At 47.8% G+C, this 19,903-nt stretch overlaps 1 protein-coding gene across 1 annotated transcript in view; it reads right to left on the minus strand.

Annotated features, from left to right (window-relative positions):
• Window positions 1-1,595: 1,595 nt before the first annotated feature.
• The window catches only part of SPEF2 (sperm flagellar 2), a 159,593-nt gene continuing 141,285 nt past the window's right edge, over window positions 1,596-19,903 (minus strand). The window contains exons 33-37 of the mRNA XM_069745962.1: window positions 16,021-16,113; window positions 14,427-14,597; window positions 13,951-14,136; window positions 8,919-9,041; window positions 1,596-1,809 (exon numbers count right to left, since the gene is read on the minus strand). Of these exons, the coding sequence (XP_069602063.1) occupies window positions 1,726-1,809; window positions 8,919-9,041; window positions 13,951-14,136; window positions 14,427-14,597; window positions 16,021-16,113 (657 nt within the window). The 3' untranslated portion in view covers window positions 1,596-1,725. The remainder of the gene's footprint in view (window positions 1,810-8,918; window positions 9,042-13,950; window positions 14,137-14,426; window positions 14,598-16,020; window positions 16,114-19,903) is intronic.

The raw sequence follows: 19,903 nt of genomic DNA on the forward strand, positions 1-19,903 counted from the left end.
TGACAGTGACCAGAATTGTAAAAATTGGCCTGGGTCATTTAGGTCAAAAATTGGCTCTGTCACTAAGGGGTTAAAACGGATATTCAGAAGTTCAAGGTGGCAGCTAGATTATTACAAGGGATGGAGGCCTCTCATATTATGGGAGGTTGGAAAAGTTGGGTTTGTTTAGCTTAGAAAAAAGATACAGAGGACGGCACATGACTTATTCCTTCCAAAGAACATTGGGCACTCATTATGGGTGGGAGAAAAGAGATTCCGGCAGCTAAATAGGAAAGGGTTCTTTACAGTTAGAGCAGTCAGACTGTGGAATTCCGACCACAAGAGGTAGTAATGGCCGACACCTATAATGTACTGGATTACACTTGAATCTGTATATATCAGTGCAATTTATCTATAAAGAAGAAGGACACTAAAATCTTCAGGCAGAAAAAAATTGGTCATGCACACAACCATGCAGCTTGTGGATCCCTGTTAGAGCCTGTGCCAGTTCACATAGATGTTAATGGTTTAACTGTGTAATGAGGGATAAGACAGGTCCAACAGAGACCTCTTTGTAATCACTCTTTTGGCCTTTTTGGATGTCCAATGAAATGCTTTAAATGATCATTGTCGTTTCGATAAAAATTGAGAAGCACAGACCTGTGCTGTAGTTTTTTGTTTTACTTCAACAATTGCTGGATCCACAGTTACACTGCTTAAAATAAGTTCCTCAATGCTGCTGATTTCTAGAAAATGTTTTCTCTAACCTCTGAGTTGGATTCACAGCTACACTGCTCATAACTGATTTCTAGTAAGTGTTTTATCTTACCCCAGTGTTGTATTCAGAGCTGCGCTACTCAATACTGCGGCATAAAATCCTTCATGCTGTTCCTTTCTAGTGTTTTATCTGACTCCAGTGCTGGATTCACATATACACTACTCAGTACTGCTGAATAATGTCCTGCAAGCTGATTCTGCTTTTGAACATGGGTTTAATAAAAACAGATTAGCAGGGATCCCTCATGTCTCTGTTTCCACCCACTAGCTTAGAGGCAATTAAAAATGAGAAAGTCTGAAGTGGAGAAAACTTGTGAAAAATGCAGGATGCAAGTCACATAATGTCCAGAAATAGTGTTACTCCTCATGTACACACATATTCATATGAAATGACAGGTGTGCTTTAAGAATAAATCTTGATTTCAGCATAGACCTGTAATGTAACCTGGAATATTCCCCCTCCTACATAGAATACTGAGCCGAGATAAATGATTAAATTTCTCACATTAAAAAAAAGTATTATGTTAACTTGTTATTTTGGGGAAATTAGTGTAATTTCTTTGTCCCTCAAATAATCCACAAGATGTAATTTTCTGACACCTACAGGCTACATCTTATCTAGACCTCCAGCAGGACAACAGAGCTGTCATTACCTTCCCCACCTTCTAAAGGTTAGGAGATGACTCTGCTGAACCTGTCCCAGTCTATGCGGTAAAGCTGTCAAGTAAGCTGCAGAACATAGAAAACATCAGTGTAGTGCAGGGAATTTAAGCATTTCTAAGCTACAAAATCTAAAGAGGAATCTATGGGAGTGAAGAATAATCATACTGAGGCTCATACACAGATATAACATGCTGATTTATTATCTGAGATCCAATCTCATGCTGGGAGGGGGTTTCTTTTTCCCCAAGCATTAAAAAAAGTAGAGAAGTATAAAACCCTCAGGGCACAGGGATACAGATAGCATTGTTACGATGCGGTAGAGCTGGTTGTCACGCTGTCTCCTTCATTCATCTGCGTGGCTTTAGTCTTCTCGAGTATGTCCTGGATATCCTGCCACAAAAATAGACATCTTCTGTTACGTTGCTGCAGTAGAAAAACAAAACTATGTGCACATTCTGTAGGATTGTATTAGAAAAACTAATACTGCTTCAATGGAGTGGAGTTGTAATACCAGTCACGACCTGAAAACATAGGTGGCGCTGTTTCTGGAATAAAACAGCCATATTTTTCTAAATTCGGGATATTTAGTTTGGAATTTAAGGTAAAGAAAAGAATGATAAATATAATATTCTTTACAGTTGTAAAAGGGAGTGTCCATGGAGGTTGAATAAAAGGGGCAGCATGGTTGTACCAAGTCCTCGCAAGCAAAAGCAGCTCTTAAAGATGGTTCTCTAATGCCCACATGTGCGGATTTAGTGAGTGCCCCACATCTGCCCATACTGAACAGTCATGCAGGTAGCATGCTCTCATAGAAAACATAACATTACATGGTGGTCCATGCCACGTCTGGTCCATGCAACGTCTTGTCCACTTAACGTCTGGTCCACGCAACATAGGGTCCACGTATTGTCTGGGCCCTGTGATGTGTGATCCCTGTAATGTCAGGTCCATGTGACGTCTGGTCCCTGTAACGTCAGGTCCATGTGATGTGTGATCCCTGTAACGTCAGGTCCATGTGATGTGTGATCCCTGTAACGTCAGGTCCCTGTGACGTCTGGTCCCTGTAACGTCAGGTCCCTGTGACGTCTGGTCCCTGTAACGTCAGGTCCCTGTGACGTCTGGTCCCTGTAACGTCAGGTCCATGTGATGTGTGGTCCCTGTAACGTCAGGTCCATGTGATGTGTGATCCATGTAACGTCAGGTCCCTGTGACGTCTGGTCCCTGTAACGTCAGGTCCCTGTGACGTCTAGTCCCTGTAACGTCAGGTCCATGTGATGTGTGATCCCTGTAACGTCAGGTCCCTGTGACGTCTGGTCCCTGTAACGTCAGGTCCCTGTGACGTCTGGTCCCTGTAACGTCAGGTCCATGTGATGTGTGATCCCTGTAACGTCAGGTCCCTGTGACGTCTGGTCCCTGTAACGTCAGGTCCCTGTGACGTCTGGTCCCTGTAACGTCAGGTCCATGTGATGTGTGATCCCTGTAACGTCAGGTCCCTGTGACGTCTGGTCCCTGTAACGTCAGGTCCATGTGATGTGTGATCCCTGTAACGTCAGGTCCCTGTGACGTCTGGTCCCTGTAACGTCAGGTCCATGTGATGTGTTCTCCCTGTAACGTCTGGTCCCTGTGACGTCTGGTCCCTGTAACGTCAGGTCCATGTGATGTGTGGTCCCTGTAACGTCAGGTCCATGTGATGTGTGGTCCCTGTAACGTCAGGTCCATGTGACGTCTGGTCCCTGTAACGTCAGGTCCATGTGATGTGTGGTCCCTGTAACGTCAGGTCCCTGTGACGTCTGGTCCCTGTAACGTCAGGTCCATGGGATGTGTGATCCCTGTAACGTCAGGTCCCTGTGACGTCTGGTCCCTGTAACGTCAGGTCCCTGTGACGTCTGGTCCCTGTAACGTCAGGTCCATGTGATGTGTGATCCCTGTAACGTCAGGTCCCTGTGACGTCTGGTCCCTGTAACGTCAGGTCCCTGTGACGTCTGGTCCCTGTAACGTCAGGTCCATGTGATGTGTGATCCCTGTAACGTCAGGTCCCTGTGACGTCTAGTCCCTGTAACGTCAGGTCCATGTGATGTGTGATCCCTGTAACGTCAGGTCCCTGTGACGTCTGGTCCCTGTAACGTCAGGTCCCTGTGACGTCTGGTCCCTGTAACGTCAGGTCCATGTGATGTGTGATCCCTGTAACGTCAGGTCCCTGTGACGTCTGGTCCCTGTAACGTCAGGTCCATGTGATGTGTGATCCCTGTAACGTCAGGTCCCTGTGACGTCTGGTCCCTGTAACGTCAGGTCCATGTGATGTGTTCTCCCTGTAACGTCTGGTCCCTGTGACGTCTGGTCCCTGTAACGTCAGGTCCATGTGATGTGTGGTCCCTGTAACGTCAGGTCCATGTGATGTGTGGTCCCTGTAACGTCAGGTCCATGTGACGTCTGGTCCCTGTAACGTCAGGTCCATGTGATGTGTGGTCCCTGTAACGTCAGGTCCCTGTGACGTCTGGTCCCTGTAACGTCAGGTCCATGGGATGTGTGGTCCCTGTAACGTCAGGTCCCTGTGACGTCTGGTCCCTGTAACGTCAGGTCCATGTGATGTGTGGTCCCTGTAACGTCAGGTCCGTGTGATGTGTGGTCCCTGTAACGTCAGGTCCGTGTGATGTGTGATCCCTGTAACGTAAGGTCCCTGTGATGTGTGATCCCTGTAACGTCAGGTCCATGTGATGTGTGATCCCTGTAACGTCAGGTCCATGTGATGTGTGGTCCCTGTAACGTCAGGTCCGTGTGATGTGTGGTCCCTGTAACGTCAGGTCCGTGTGATGTGTGGTCCCTGTAACGTCAGGTCCATGTGATGTGTGATCCCTGTAACGTCAGGTCCCTGTGACGTCTGGTCCCTGTAACGTCAGGTCCATGTGATGTGTGATCCCTGTAACGTCAGGTCCCTGTGACGTCTGGTCCCTGTAACGTCAGGTCCATGTGATGTGTGATCCCTGTAACGTCAGGTCCCTGTGACGTCTGGTCCCTGTAACGTCAGGTCCATGTGATGTGTGGTCCCTGTAACGTCAGGTCCCTGTGACGTCTGGTCCCTGTAACGTCAGGTCCATGGGATGTGTGGTCCCTGTAACGTCAGGTCCCTGTGACGTCTGGTCCCTGTAACGTCAGGTCCATGTGATGTGTGGTCCCTGTAACGTCAGGTCCCTGTGATGTGTGGTCTCTGTAACGTCAGGTCCGTGTGATGTGTGATCCCTGTAACGTCAGGTCCCTGTGATGTGTGATCCCTGTAACGTCAGGTCCGTGTGATGTGTGGTCCCTGTAACGTCAGGTCCGTGTGATGTGTGGTCCCTGTAACGTCAGGTCCGTGTGATGTGTGGTCCCTGTAACGTCAGGTCCGTGTGATGTGTGGTCCCTGTAACGTCAGGTCCCTGTGATGTGTGATCCCTGTAACGTCAGGTCCCTGTGACGTCTGGTCCCTGTAACGTCAGGTCCATGTGATGTGTGATCCCTGTAACGTCAGGTCCCTGTGACGTCTGGTCCCTGTAACGTCAGGTCCATGTGATGTGTGATCCCTGTAACGTCAGGTCCATGTGATGTGTGATCCCTGTAACGTCAGGTCCCTGTGACGTCTGGTCCCTGTAACGTCAGGTCCATGTGATGTGTGATCCCTGTAACGTCAGGTCCCTGTGACGTCTGGTCCCTGTAACGTCAGGTCCATGTGATGTGTGATCCCTGTAACGTCAGGTCCCTGTGACGTCTGGTCCCTGTAACGTCAGGTCCATGTGACGTCTGGTCCCTGTAACGTCAGGTCCATGTGATGTGTGGTTCCTGTAACGTCAGGTCCCTGTGACGTCTGGTCCCTGTAACGTCAGGTCCATGTGATGTGTGGTTCCTGTAACGTCAGGTCCCTGTGATGTGTGGTTCCTGTAACGTCAGGTCCCTGTGATGTGTGGTTCCTGTAACGTCAGGTCCATGTGATGTGTGATCCCTGTAACGTCAGGTCCATGTGATGTGTGGTTCCTGTAACGTCAGGTCCATGTGATGTGTGGTCCCTGTAACGTCAGGTCCATGTGATGTGTGATCCATGTAACGTCAGGTCCCTGTGACGTCTGGTCCCTGTAACGTCAGGTCCATGTGATGTGTGATCCCTGTAACGTCAGGTCCCTGTGACGTCTGGTCCCTGTAACGTCAGGTCCATGTGATGTGTGATCCCTGTAACGTCAGGTCCCTGTGACGTCTGGTCCCTGTAACGTCAGGTCCATGTGATGTGTGATCCCTGTAACGTCAGGTCCCTGTGACGTCTGGTCCCTGTAACGTCAGGTCCATGTGATGTGTGATCCCTGTAACGTCAGGTCCCTGTGACGTCTGGTCCCTGTAACGTCAGGTCCATGTGACGTCTGGTCCCTGTAACGTCAGGTCCATGTGATGTGTGGTTCCTGTAACGTCAGGTCCCTGTGACGTCTGGTCCCTGTAACGTCAGGTCCATGTGATGTGTTCTCCCTGTAACGTCTGGTCCCTGTGACGTCTGGTCCCTGTAACGTCAGGTCCATGTGATGTGTGGTCCCTGTAACGTCAGGTCCATGTGATGTGTGGTCCCTGTAACGTCAGGTCCATGTGACGTCTGGTCCCTGTAACGTCAGGTCCATGTGATGTGTGGTCCCTGTAACGTCAGGTCCCTGTGACGTCTGGTCCCTGTAACGTCAGGTCCATGGGATGTGTGATCCCTGTAACGTCAGGTCCCTGTGACGTCTGGTCCCTGTAACGTCAGGTCCCTGTGACGTCTGGTCCCTGTAACGTCAGGTCCATGTGATGTGTGATCCCTGTAACGTCAGGTCCCTGTGACGTCTGGTCCCTGTAACGTCAGGTCCCTGTGACGTCTGGTCCCTGTAACGTCAGGTCCATGTGATGTGTGATCCCTGTAACGTCAGGTCCCTGTGACGTCTGGTCCCTGTAACGTCAGGTCCATGTGATGTGTGATCCCTGTAACGTCAGGTCCCTGTGACGTCTGGTCCCTGTAACGTCAGGTCCATGTGATGTGTTCTCCCTGTAACGTCTGGTCCCTGTGACGTCTGGTCCCTGTAACGTCAGGTCCATGTGATGTGTGGTCCCTGTAACGTCAGGTCCATGTGATGTGTGGTCCCTGTAACGTCAGGTCCATGTGACGTCTGGTCCCTGTAACGTCAGGTCCATGTGATGTGTGGTCCCTGTAACGTCAGGTCCCTGTGACGTCTGGTCCCTGTAACGTCAGGTCCATGGGATGTGTGGTCCCTGTAACGTCAGGTCCCTGTGACGTCTGGTCCCTGTAACGTCAGGTCCATGTGATGTGTGGTCCCTGTAACGTCAGGTCCGTGTGATGTGTGGTCCCTGTAACGTCAGGTCCGTGTGATGTGTGATCCCTGTAACGTAAGGTCCCTGTGATGTGTGATCCCTGTAACGTCAGGTCCATGTGATGTGTGATCCCTGTAACGTCAGGTCCATGTGATGTGTGATCCCTGTAACGTCAGGTCCCTGTGACGTCTGGTCCCTGTAACGTCAGGTCCATGTGATGTGTGATCCCTGTAACGTCAGGTCCCTGTGACGTCTGGTCCCTGTAACGTCAGGTCCATGTGATGTGTGATCCCTGTAACGTCAGGTCCCTGTGACGTCTGGTCCCTGTAACGTCAGGTCCATGTGATGTGTGGTCCCTGTAACGTCAGGTCCATGGGATGTGTGGTCCCTGTAACGTCAGGTCCCTGTGACGTCTGGTCCCTGTAACGTCAGGTCCATGTGATGTGTGGTCCCTGTAACGTCAGGTCCGTGTGATGTGTGGTCCCTGTAACGTCAGGTCCGTGTGATGTGTGATCCCTGTAACGTCAGGTCCCTGTGATGTGTGATCCCTGTAACGTCAGGTCCGTGTGATGTGTGGTCCCTGTAACGTCAGGTCCGTGTGATGTGTGGTCCCTGTAACGTCAGGTCCGTGTGATGTGTGGTCCCTGTAACGTCAGGTCCGTGTGATGTGTGGTCCCTGTAACGTCAGGTCCCTGTGATGTGTGATCCCTGTAACGTCAGGTCCCTGTGACGTCTGGTCCCTGTAACGTCAGGTCCATGTGATGTGTGATCCCTGTAACGTCAGGTCCCTGTGACGTCTGGTCCCTGTAACGTCAGGTCCATGTGATGTGTGATCCCTGTAACGTCAGGTCCATGTGATGTGTGATCCCTGTAACGTCAGGTCCCTGTGACGTCTGGTCCCTGTAACGTCAGGTCCATGTGATGTGTGATCCCTGTAACGTCAGGTCCCTGTGACGTCTGGTCCCTGTAACGTCAGGTCCATGTGATGTGTGATCCCTGTAACGTCAGGTCCCTGTGACGTCTGGTCCCTGTAACGTCAGGTCCATGTGACGTCTGGTCCCTGTAACGTCAGGTCCATGTGATGTGTGGTTCCTGTAACGTCAGGTCCCTGTGACGTCTGGTCCCTGTAACGTCAGGTCCATGTGATGTGTGATCCCTGTAACGTCAGGTCCATGTGATGTGTGGTTCCTGTAACGTCAGGTCCCTGTGATGTGTGGTTCCTGTAACGTCAGGTCCATGTGATGTGTGATCCCTGTAACGTCAGGTCCATGTGATGTGTGGTTCCTGTAACGTCAGGTCCATGTGATGTGTGGTCCCTGTAACGTCAGGTCCATGTGATGTGTGATCCATGTAACGTCAGGTCCCTGTGACGTCTGGTCCCTGTAACGTCAGGTCCATGTGATGTGTGATCCCTGTAACGTCAGGTCCCTGTGACGTCTGGTCCCTGTAACGTCAGGTCCATGTGATGTGTGATCCCTGTAACGTCAGGTCCCTGTGACGTCTGGTCCCTGTAACGTCAGGTCCATGTGATGTGTGATCCCTGTAACGTCAGGTCCCTGTGACGTCTGGTCCCTGTAACGTCAGGTCCATGTGATGTGTGATCCCTGTAACGTCAGGTCCCTGTGACGTCTGGTCCCTGTAACGTCAGGTCCATGTGACGTCTGGTCCCTGTAACGTCAGGTCCATGTGATGTGTGGTTCCTGTAACGTCAGGTCCCTGTGACGTCTGGTCCCTGTAACGTCAGGTCCATGTGATGTGTGGTCCCTGTAACGTCTGGTCCATGTGATGTGTGGTCCCTGTAACGTCAGGTCCGTGTGATGTGTGGTCCCTGTAACGTCTGGTCCCTGTAAGGACTGGTCTCCGTAACGTCAGGTCCGTGTGATGTGTGATCCCTGTAACGTCAGGTCCGTGTGATGTGTGGTCCCTGTAACGTCTGGTCCCTGTAAGGACTGGTCTCCGTAACGTCAGGTCCGTGTGATGTGTGGTCCCTGTAACGTCAGGTCCGTGTGATGTGTGGTCCCTGTAACGTCAGGTCCATGTGATGTGTGGTCCCTGTAACGTCAGGTCCGTGTGATGTGTGGTCCCTGTAACGTCTGGTCCCTGTAAGGACTGGTCTCCGTAACGTAGGGTCTACGAGGCGGAGAACCCCTTTATAGGCATTGTAGCGGATGTAATAATTTACTCACTGAGAGTTTATAAAGTTGACAATCTTCAATGAGTTCATGAAAGATGGGGTGTGTGAGGAGCGCGGGGAGAGACACCCGGCCCAGAGCGTCGCGGATCATCTCCTGAAATATGTTCTTCATTATCTAGAATAAAAGAGGGAAAAATAATAATATTCAGGATTGGGTATAAATTCATGTGACCTGCAGCAAATCCGGATAAATCTGCTGCACCCGCCTGCAGGGCCGCCATCAGTGCATTATTATTATTATTATGGCGTATGGGGCCTGGCCTCCCTCTGCTCACCGGGCCCCAGGGGCAGGAACCTGCCGGTCACTAACTGAACGTTCAGCTTAAAATCTACTGCCATGCCGGCACAGCAATAGAAGCCGCCAGCCAATCACCGCCGGCAGCTGACCTCAGCGGCACGTCTCCAGCACATAACGTCACTGCCGGCGCCGGCTAGTCTGTGCTTCACATGCACGGAGGAGACTACGCAGCTGAAACATGGCCAGGAAAGGAGAAAGTAATTTTATTTTTACTGAAAGCGGCAAGCCGCAATATGGGGGCAGATTAGGCAGGATCATGGGACATATAGTGCAGGATGGAGACACATGGGGCAGGATCATGGGAAAGATGAAGCAGGATCATGGGATATATGGGGCAGGATTATGGGACAGATGGGGCAGGATCATGGGACAGATGGGGCAGGATTATGGGACAGATGAAGCAGGATCATGGGACAGGATAATGGGACAGATGGGACAGGATAATGGGACACATGGGACAGATGGGGCAAGATAATGGGACACATGGGGCAGAATAATGGGACACATGGGGCAGGTTCATGGGACAGGATAATGGGACAGATGGGGCAGGATAGAGAGAAATGAGGGAGTATCATGGAACACATGGGGCATGTTCATGGGACACATGGGGAAGGATATAAACAAATGAGACATGATCATGGGGCTGGATCATTGGACAGATGGGGCAGGATCATGGGACAGATGGGGCAGGATCATGGAACAGATGGGGCAGGATCATGGGGCAGAATGGAGACATTAGATGGGACAGGATGGGAAATCATATGGGGCAGGATGGGACATGACATGGGGCAGAATGGAGACACAAGGGGCCAGGATGGGAGGACATATGGCTGGAGCCAGGAATAAGACACAAGGTGGCCAGGATAGAGGATATTATTACTGCAGTGATAAAAATAAAATATAAGGATACCGTTTTCATTGGGGGAGGGTGGATCCTGTTACTGTGCAGGGTGGCACTAGGTTGCCTTTTTTCTTCATCTGGTGTGGTATAGAAGTTGGGAAAAAATTAAGCAATGTGCTCTGCAAGCAGTGCTCTGGATAACTGTGTTAATTTCTAAAGAGATGAGTCCTAGCAGGAAGAGGTGATGGCGGTCTGTGCTGGATGAAGAAAAGCAAAGATGAAGGACTTCAACTAGAGACGTCACTTGTGAGTCAATGTGTTACCTATACAATGTATATTATATACAAAGCTCCTTTAATGCCACTGGTGATCACTGTATTACCTGCACACTGACACTATATACAGAGCTCCTGTCTATAATGTCACTGGTGATCACTGTATTACCTGCACACTGACACTATATACAGAGCTCCTGTCTATAATGTCACTGGTGATCACTGTATTACCTGTACACTGACACTATATACAGAGCTCCTGTGTACAATGTCACTGGTGATCACTGTATTACCTGTACACTGACGCTATATACAGAGCTCCTGTATATAATGTCACTGGTTATCACTATATTACCTGTACACTGACACTATATACAGAGCTCCTGTGTATATTGTCACTGGTGATCACTGTATTACCTGTATACTGCCATTGTATACTATGAACAGAGCTCCTGTGTATAATGGCAATTAAGGAAATAATAGTATTTTTTCTATTAATAATCAGTGTTGAGGTATTCGGTCACTATGTGGTGGTAATATGTGGTCTGGTCATGGTGTGGCAGTATTTGACCCTTGTATGTGGTATTATTTGATCACTATATGTTGGTCTTATGCCGCTAGGTCATGGTGTCATGGTATTTGTCTCTTGTATGTGGTATTATTGGTCACTATGTGGTGGTAATATGTGGTCTGGTCATGGTGTAGCGGTATTTGTCCTTTGCATGTGATATTATTGGTCATTTTAAAAACTGAAAAATAAATATACCTAAAAAGAGTATTGGTTATTTTAACAAATGTTTAATAGTATTGAGTAGAGTAGGGCCCGGCCAAAAGAGTCTACCTTGTCATGGTGGCAGCTTAAAAAATCATTTGGCCAAAACCAAAGCTCCTGGCAATGTATGTTGTCCAGTGTTAGATGGGAACTGTTACTGTGTGATTGCTGAGGACGTGGTGCAGAAGTGTAGTTTTTCTAAGAGTTGGTGGTGGGACGGTGGAGGCGGAGCTGGTGTGGAGCCTGGGCGGAGTCTCAAGGTGGCCCAAAAATTTTGTCGGTATGGGGCCCTGAAATTTCTGGTGGCAGCCCTGACCGTCTGCAACAAAGCAGCCCCCATACACACAGAATGAAAATCCTCCGAATCCGTAGATTCCATCCAACAATCCGATGCGTACGGGGCCTCCTGTCCCTGATTTCAGGGCAGATAAGGATTGAGTGCTTAAAATTTTGACACCTAGTCCATTTGCTTTCAGGGGAGAGAAGTCCGTATCAGCAGATTTCTCCTCATTGAGGAACGTTTGGATCGCGCGCTTCCGGATGAGTGTTCGTGGGTGTGATCACCTTAAAAAATAAGCTGAACCCACCATTAATCTGCAGATGAATGTCTCATGTCTGTGGTCCTTTTTAACCTCCGGTGACAGCTGCCGTCATGTATGTATGTCAACCGTCTCAAATCTCCATACACGGTACCAGGACCTAGCGGCAGCAACAGATCCTCGACCTTCACAAGACACAGCACCAACTAACGAACCAAACAGGTTTATTATTCTACCCCTCTTGGGATCAGCCCCCTTGTTGGGCAGACATGCTCACATCCCATCCCCTTACACATAGCCCAAAGGATGAAGAATGTTCCAGAAGCCCAGTCTCCAGCCTGTCCACAGGGCTCAGTATTAGGGAAGCCCCCTGCAGCAAGGAACAAAGACACCCGTGCTTCCATTAGATGCAGGATGGGAAACCTTAACAGGTTGAGTGTCAAGTGCACGTAGACATGGCTGACGTGACCCATGGCTCCTCCTGTCTGGAAAATCCATTTTATTTTGGTGTTGGCTCCATATTCTTTATTGTTTGGTGAAGTTGTAGGGTTGAAGGTCTGGGCTCCATTTTGCATCCTCTGTGCCTTAAACTCTGCTTCCTGCACTGACAAATCGGCATTGGAGATCTCCCACATCATTTCCTGGGACAATATCCAACCACGCATTGCTTGACCCCAAAGTCAAAGTCCAGTTCTACACTGGCTTTTGGGATATTCCTCCATTGGCCTCAAGTTAATTCAACGGCAATCCCAGGTCCTTGCTGTTTTGCCTCTGGCCGAACCACCCTGGGATCAGCAATGGTGAGAAATGCCCCAGAGTAACAAAAACCAAGAACTCTCAGACTGTCCACCACGACCTCCTCGAAGTGCGTTCTTGATGATTAGAGGAAATCGTGGCTGTGGCCCGCAGCCCATAAATCACTAATGGTCGAATATGGATGTCTAAGCCATTATGCAAGTCAACTTGGCGGAGTGGACACCTCTTTCTCCACTGTAGTTGGCTGTAATTAATTGAGAGTCCGATTTCGTACACGGTCATTCCTCAATTGACAATGAAGGCATGTGTCTTGAAGATGCCCAGGCTGCCCACATCGTTATCATCTGCACTGTGTCACACTCCTTACTCCTTCCCATTTACACTCTGTGGAAGGAAGTAAGGGAACCTGGAGGCTTATATCCATGTGCAGGTGCATGAGGTGGTTGTTGGAGTGGAGGATGGCTCCTCCATTGGATAGGTTGGCATGTGGCCTGCAGATACCCGGGATGCCCACAACCATAACATCTGCACTTTACTACTTTCTCTCCTTGTCGCTTTCGAGAGGATGAGTTAGGACTAGCTGGAAGGTGATTCACATGGGTATCAACATGAGGTGGTGGTCTAGTGAGACAAAAATCCTTGGGGACTAAAGGACAAGGGACCACCGATGGTGGAGTGCTGGTAGTTTTTGTCCATCCACCAGTAGCTTCTTCCACTGAGGCTTGATGGTGACAACGTGACAATCCCGTGGGCAGTGCATGCGTCCAGCACTCTATTCGGTTCCTCTATGACTGCTCTGCTCAGGTGTACCTGACCTGTCTTTCGTCATCAGGAGCTGAAGACAATTTCTGATGAAGGCCTAGTTCTGGCCGAAACGTCAACAATTTTCAAACGGTGGATGTACCTACTTGTATACCAATAAAATTATTTCTATTCCTCCTACATCTGAATTGGGTGCGCCGAATCTGTTTTTGCACAATCTCCATACACGGCACCAGGACCTGGCCGCAGAAACAGATCCTCGTCCTTCGCAATAAACAGCACCAACTAACGTACCGAACAGGTGGCTAAGTGTTCTACCTTTCTTGGGCTCAGCCTCTTTGTCGGGCAGACATGCTAAACACCCACCCACTTACACATAGCTCAAAGGATGAAGAATGTTCCAGAAGCCCAGTCTCCAGCCTGTCTGCAGGGTTGTGTATAGTGGAGGCCCCCTGCAGCGAGGAACGAAGACACACGTGCCCCAACTAGATGAAGGATAGGAAATGCTAATGTAGGCCATGGTCCATGAAAACAGGCTGAGAAGGGGGGACACACTCTGTTACAGGCCTGTATTGCACAGTCAATTAGGAGATCACAAGCTCAAGTCCCCTAAGGGGACGGACACAAAATTTAATGAACTCAGACAACACCTTCTCAATAACCACCGTATATTCCCCCTTGTACAATAAAACAGCCCGTATACCCTTATATGCACTCTAATGTGTTTCTGGGGTCCCCCCGATGTCCTCTAAGCACCCACACCTCTGTAATCACATCTAACCTTATGGAGATGATTTGCTCCCCTCTCCAGCTGGCGAAACCTATGAGTATCCCCATCATCTCCAGCGCCATGCTGAAAGACTCGCAGAACTTCCTGTAATGTGATGGTTGGTTGTTCTGTGTCACCCCCATCATTGACCATTATTCTTTCCGTAGTCTCTTCTATGGCATCCATGGCTGGAAAAGACTGAAAATGATCGGTATGAGAAGAGGACTCTATATAGGAACACTGACATTAAAGATCCACCAAAACAAAGCTAAATCCCATAGTACCCTGCAGGGCAGGTCGGTCCAGCACCTCCTCTGTTCACCTCAAAGCAGCCGTACCGCTGCAGCCAAACACTGAGCAAGTATCTGTGGGCAGTGATTGGCTGCTGAGGTCACATGACACTCCGGTATACAGAGATTGCTACCGGAGGGGTAGGAGATTTATGCATGAAATTTTGGAGGCGGAGGGACGTCTGTCAGAGCCGATACCTTTACGAGCCGGTCATCATCTGGAGGCTTCAGGACCGGTCTCCCGATTGTGACACTTAATGCTCGACAGAAACCTTCCAGCGGGTTCGGATGAGAAGCAAAATAAAGCAACATATCGGTGTAGTCGAGACGAGGCGGCTGCGTATTCTCAGCAAACAGGTGAAAGAAAAACTGAAAAGATAAAAAAAAAAAAAAATTATAAAAATATTATAATACAGTATTAAAAAAAAAAATAGAAAACTATTACAGAACAGTATAAAAGATAGAACATTAATATAATACAGTATAAAAAGAGAAAGTTAATGAAAATGTACAAAATGCACTCTAATAATACAACATAAAAAATATATAATACAGTAAAAGTAGAAAAGTAGAAAAGTAATATACCGTATTTTTAGGACTATATAAGATGCACTTTTCCCCAAAAATTTTTTGGGGAAAATGGGGGTGCGTCTTATAGTCCAAATGTACTTACAGCTTGGTGGCAGCAGGAGTCGGGCAATTCTTCCGGTGTTCTGATGCTGCAGGGCACTGATCTCGCTGCCATCCCAGCCTGGTACAGCTGGTGCAGCAGCTTCAGCCGTGCTCGGTGGTGCAGGGGGCTCTGGTGACATTTTGTGAAAGCCCGAACTTTTATTGCCTTGATGCTGTAGCCTCCGGGGAAATGGCCGCCGGAGACGGTGCATGGCAAGACTGAGATCTCGGCTCCGAGATCTCGGGACGAGATCTAGTTGCCGAGATCTCAATCTGCGCCTGGGGAATCAATCTGGCCTCCGGTAAAATGGCCGCCGAAGGCGGCGCATGCGCAGATTGAGATCTCAGCTCTGAGATCTCATCTCTCGAGACGAGATCTTGTTGCCGAGATCCCAATCTGTGCATGTACCGCCTCCAGCGGCCATTTTCCCGGAGGCCACAGCATCGAGGCAATAGAAGTGCGGGGGCTTCGGGCTTTCACAAAATGTCGCCGTAGCCCCCCACACCACTGAACCTGCGCACCAGTCTGGGTCATATCATCACCGGACCACCAAACACTCCCTGTGACTCCGCTGCCGATCCCCCCTGGGGAAGCTGAATTCAGAACTGCAAGAGGACGCCCTCTTGTGTTGGAGCCATGATTGATGTCAGTCCACTTGGTGCAACATCTCTCCAAGGTGTGATCACTCCTTTTTAGATGCAGACTAACGAGCAGATCTAATTTGATGCAGGTGTTGTTTTTGGGTATGAAAATTTACAGGATGATTCCATAATTTTTTCCTCAGAATTGAGTGATTCCATAATTTTTCCCCTATGCTTGGTTAAAAAAAGTAACCGTTACTGACTACCACATTTTTTGTTCTTCATTTCTTTTAGAGTTTCTTAAAGCCAGAAAGTTGCCATTTGAATTGACTTTAGTTTTGTGCCATGTCTGTGATCTGATTTTTTTTCTACAAAATTAAACCACTGAATGAACATCCTCCGAGGCCGGTGATTCCATAATTATTGCCAGGGGTTGTAGCGAACCCTCAGTGGTGGGAAGATCATTTGTATTTTGCATGAAGATTGCACTTTTGGTGCATTGTTGTAATGAAGCAGTTATGTCTTTGTTACAATCTACCCTTATCAGATGCTCCAGTCTGTTAAATGGAAGGTTTTGTGTCGGGTCTTCAGGATCGGTGTCCTCAGAATCTCCTGTAAACCACAGCCCCACCTATCAGGGAAAAGAGTAATCAGAAACAGATCCAGCAGAATAGTGAGTGCAGCTCTGGGGTATAATACAGGATGTAACTCAGGATCAGTAATGTAATGTATGTACACAGTGACTGCACCAGCAGAATAGTGAGCGCAGCTCTGGAGTATAATACAGGATATAACTCAGGATCAGTAATGTAATGTATGTACATAGTGACTGCACCAGCAGAATAGTGAGCGCAGCTCTGGGGTATAATACAGGATGTAACTCAGGATCAGTAATGTAATGTATGTACACAGTGACTGCACCAGCAGAATAGTGAGTGCAGCTCTGGAGTATAATACAGGAGGTAACTCAGGATCAGTAATGTAATGTATGTACATAGTGACTGCACCAGCAGAATAGTGAGCGCAGCTCTGGGGTATAATACAGGATGTAACTCAGGATCAGTAATGTAATGTATGTACATAGTGACTGCACCAGCAGAATAGTGAGCGCAGCTCTGGGGTATAATACAGGATGTAACTCAGGATCAGTAATGTAATGTATGTACACAGTGACTGCACCAGCAGAATAGTGAGTGCAGCTCTGGAGTATAATACTGGAGGTAACTCAGGATCAGTAATGTAATGTATGTACACAGTGACTGCACCAGCAGAATAGTGAGCGCAGCTCTGGGGTATAATACAGGATGTAACTCAGGATCAGTAATGTAATGTATGTACACAGTGACTGCACCAGCAGAATAGTGAGTGCAGCTCTGGGGTATAATACAGGATGTAACTCAGGATCAGTAATGTAATGTATGTACACAGTGACTGCACCAGCAGAATAGTGAGTGCAGCTCTGGAGTATAATACAGGAGGTAACTCAGGATCAGTAATGTAATGTATGTACATAGTGACTGCACCAGCAGAATAGTGAGCGCAGCTCTGGGGTATAATACAGGATGTAACTCAGGATCAGTAATGTAATGTATGTACACAGTGACTGCACCAGCAGAATAGTGAGTGCAGCTCTGGGGTATAATACAGGATGTAACTCAGGATCAGTAATGTAATGTATGTATACAGTGACTGCACCAGCAGAATAGTGAGCGCAGCTCTGGAGTATAATACAGGATGTAACTCAGGATCAGTAATGTAATGTATGTACATAGTGACTGCACCAGCAGAATAGTGAGTGCAGCTCTGGAGTATAATACAGGATGTAACTCAGGATCAGTAATGTAATGTATGTACACAGTGACTGCACCAGCAGAATAGTGAGTGCAGCTCTGGGGTATAATACAGGATGTAACTCAGGATCAGTAATGTAATGTATGTATACAGTGACTGCACCAGCAGAATAGTGAGTGCAGCTCTGGAGTATAATACAGGATGTAACTCAGGATCAGTAATGTAATGTATGTATACAGTGACTGCACCAGCAGAATAGTGAGCGCAGCTCTGGGGTATAATACAGGATGTAACTCAGGATCAGTAATGTAATGTATGTACACAGTGACTGCACCAGCAGAATAGTGAGTGCAGCTCTGGGGTATAATACAGGATGTAACTCAGGATCAGTAATGTAATGTATGTACACAGTGACTGCACCAGCAGAATAGTGAGTGCAGCTCTGGAGTATAATACAGGAGGTAACTCAGGATCAGTAATGTAATGTATGTACATAGTGACTGCACCAGCAGAATAGTGAGCGCAGCTCTGGGGTATAATACAGGATGTAACTCAGGATCAGTAATGTAATGTATGTACACAGTGACTGCACCAGCAGAATAGTGAGCGCAGCTCTGGGGTATAATACAGGATGTAACTCAGGATCAGTAATGTAATGTATGTACACAGTGACTGCACCAGCAGAATAGTGAGCGCAGCTCTGGAGTATAATACAGGAGGTAACTCAGGATCAGTAATGTAATGTATGTACACAGTGACTGCACCAGCAGAATAGTGAGTGCAGCTCTGGAGTATAATACAGGAGGTAACTCAGGATCAGTAATGTAATGTATGTACATAGTGACTGCACCAGCAGAATAGTGAGCGCAGCTCTGGGGTATAATACAGGATGTAACTCAGGATCAGTAATGTAATGTATGTACACAGTGACTGCACCAGCAGAATAGTGAGCGCAGCTCTGGGGTATAATACAGGATGTAACTCAGGATCAGTAATGTAATGTATGTACACAGTGACTGCACCAGCAGAATAGTGAGTGCAGCTCTGGAGTATAATACAGGAGGTAACTCAGGATCAGTAATGTAATGTATGTACATAGTGACTGCACCAGCAGAATAGTGAGCGCAGCTCTGGGGTATAATACAGGATGTAACTCAGGATCAGTAATGTAATGTATGTACACAGTGACTGCACCAGCAGAATAGTGAGTGCAGCTCTGGAGTATAATACAGGAGGTAACTCAGGATCAGTAATGTAATGTATGTACATAGTGACTGCACCAGCAGAATAGTGAGCGCAGCTCTGGGGTATAATACAGGATGTAACTCAGGATCAGTAATGTAATGTATGTACATAGTGACTGCACCAGCAGAATAGTGAGCGCAGCTCTGGGGTATAATACAGGATGTAACTCAGGATCAGTAATGTAATGTATGTACACAGTGACTGCACCAGCAGAATAGTGAGTGCAGCTCTGGAGTATAATACAGGAGGTAACTCAGGATCAGTAATGTAATGTATGTACACAGTGACTGCACCAGCAGAATAGTGAGCGCAGCTCTGGGGTATAATACAGGATGTAACTCAGGATCAGTAATGTAATGTATGTACACAGTGACTGCACCAGCAGAATAGTGAGTGCAGCTCTGGGGTATAATACAGGATGTAACTCAGGATCAGTAATGTAATGTATGTACACAGTGACTGCACCAGCAGAATAGTGAGTGCAGCTCTGGAGTATAATACAGGAGGTAACTCAGGATCAGTAATGTAATGTATGTACATAGTGACTGCACCAGCAGAATAGTGAGCGCAGCTCTGGGGTATAATACAGGATGTAACTCAGGATCAGTAATGTAATGTATGTACACAGTGACTGCACCAGCAGAATAGTGAGTGCAGCTCTGGGGTATAATACAGGATGTAACTCAGGATCAGTAATGTAATGTATGTATACAGTGACTGCACCAGCAGAATAGTGAGCGCAGCTCTGGAGTATAATACAGGATGTAACTCAGGATCAGTAATGTAATGTATGTACATAGTGACTGCACCAGCAGAATAGTGAGTGCAGCTCTGGAGTATAATACAGGATGTAACTCAGGATCAGTAATGTAATGTATGTACACAGTGACTGCACCAGCAGAATAGTGAGTGCAGCTCTGGAGTATAATACAGGAGGTAACTCAGGATCAGTAATGTAATGTATGTACACAGTGACTGCACCAGCAGAATAGTGAGCGCAGCTCTGGGGTATAATACAGGATGTAACTCAGGATCAGTAATGTAATGTATGTACACAGTGACTGCACCAGCAGAATAGTGAGTGCAGCTCTGGGGTATAATACAGGATGTAACTCAGGATCAGTAATGTAATGTATGTACACAGTGACTGCACCAGCAGAATAGTGAGTGCAGCTCTGGAGTATAATACAGGAGGTAACTCAGGATCAGTAATGTAATGTATGTACATAGTGACTGCACCAGCAGAATAGTGAGCGCAGCTCTGGGGTATAATACAGGATGTAACTCAGGATCAGTAATGTAATGTATGTACACAGTGACTGCACCAGCAGAATAGTGAGTGCAGCTCTGGGGTATAATACAGGATGTAACTCAGGATCAGTAAT

This window comes from Ranitomeya imitator, chromosome 1 (assembly GCF_032444005.1).
Source record: "Ranitomeya imitator isolate aRanImi1 chromosome 1, aRanImi1.pri, whole genome shotgun sequence".
NCBI lineage: Eukaryota > Metazoa > Chordata > Amphibia > Anura > Dendrobatidae > Ranitomeya > Ranitomeya imitator.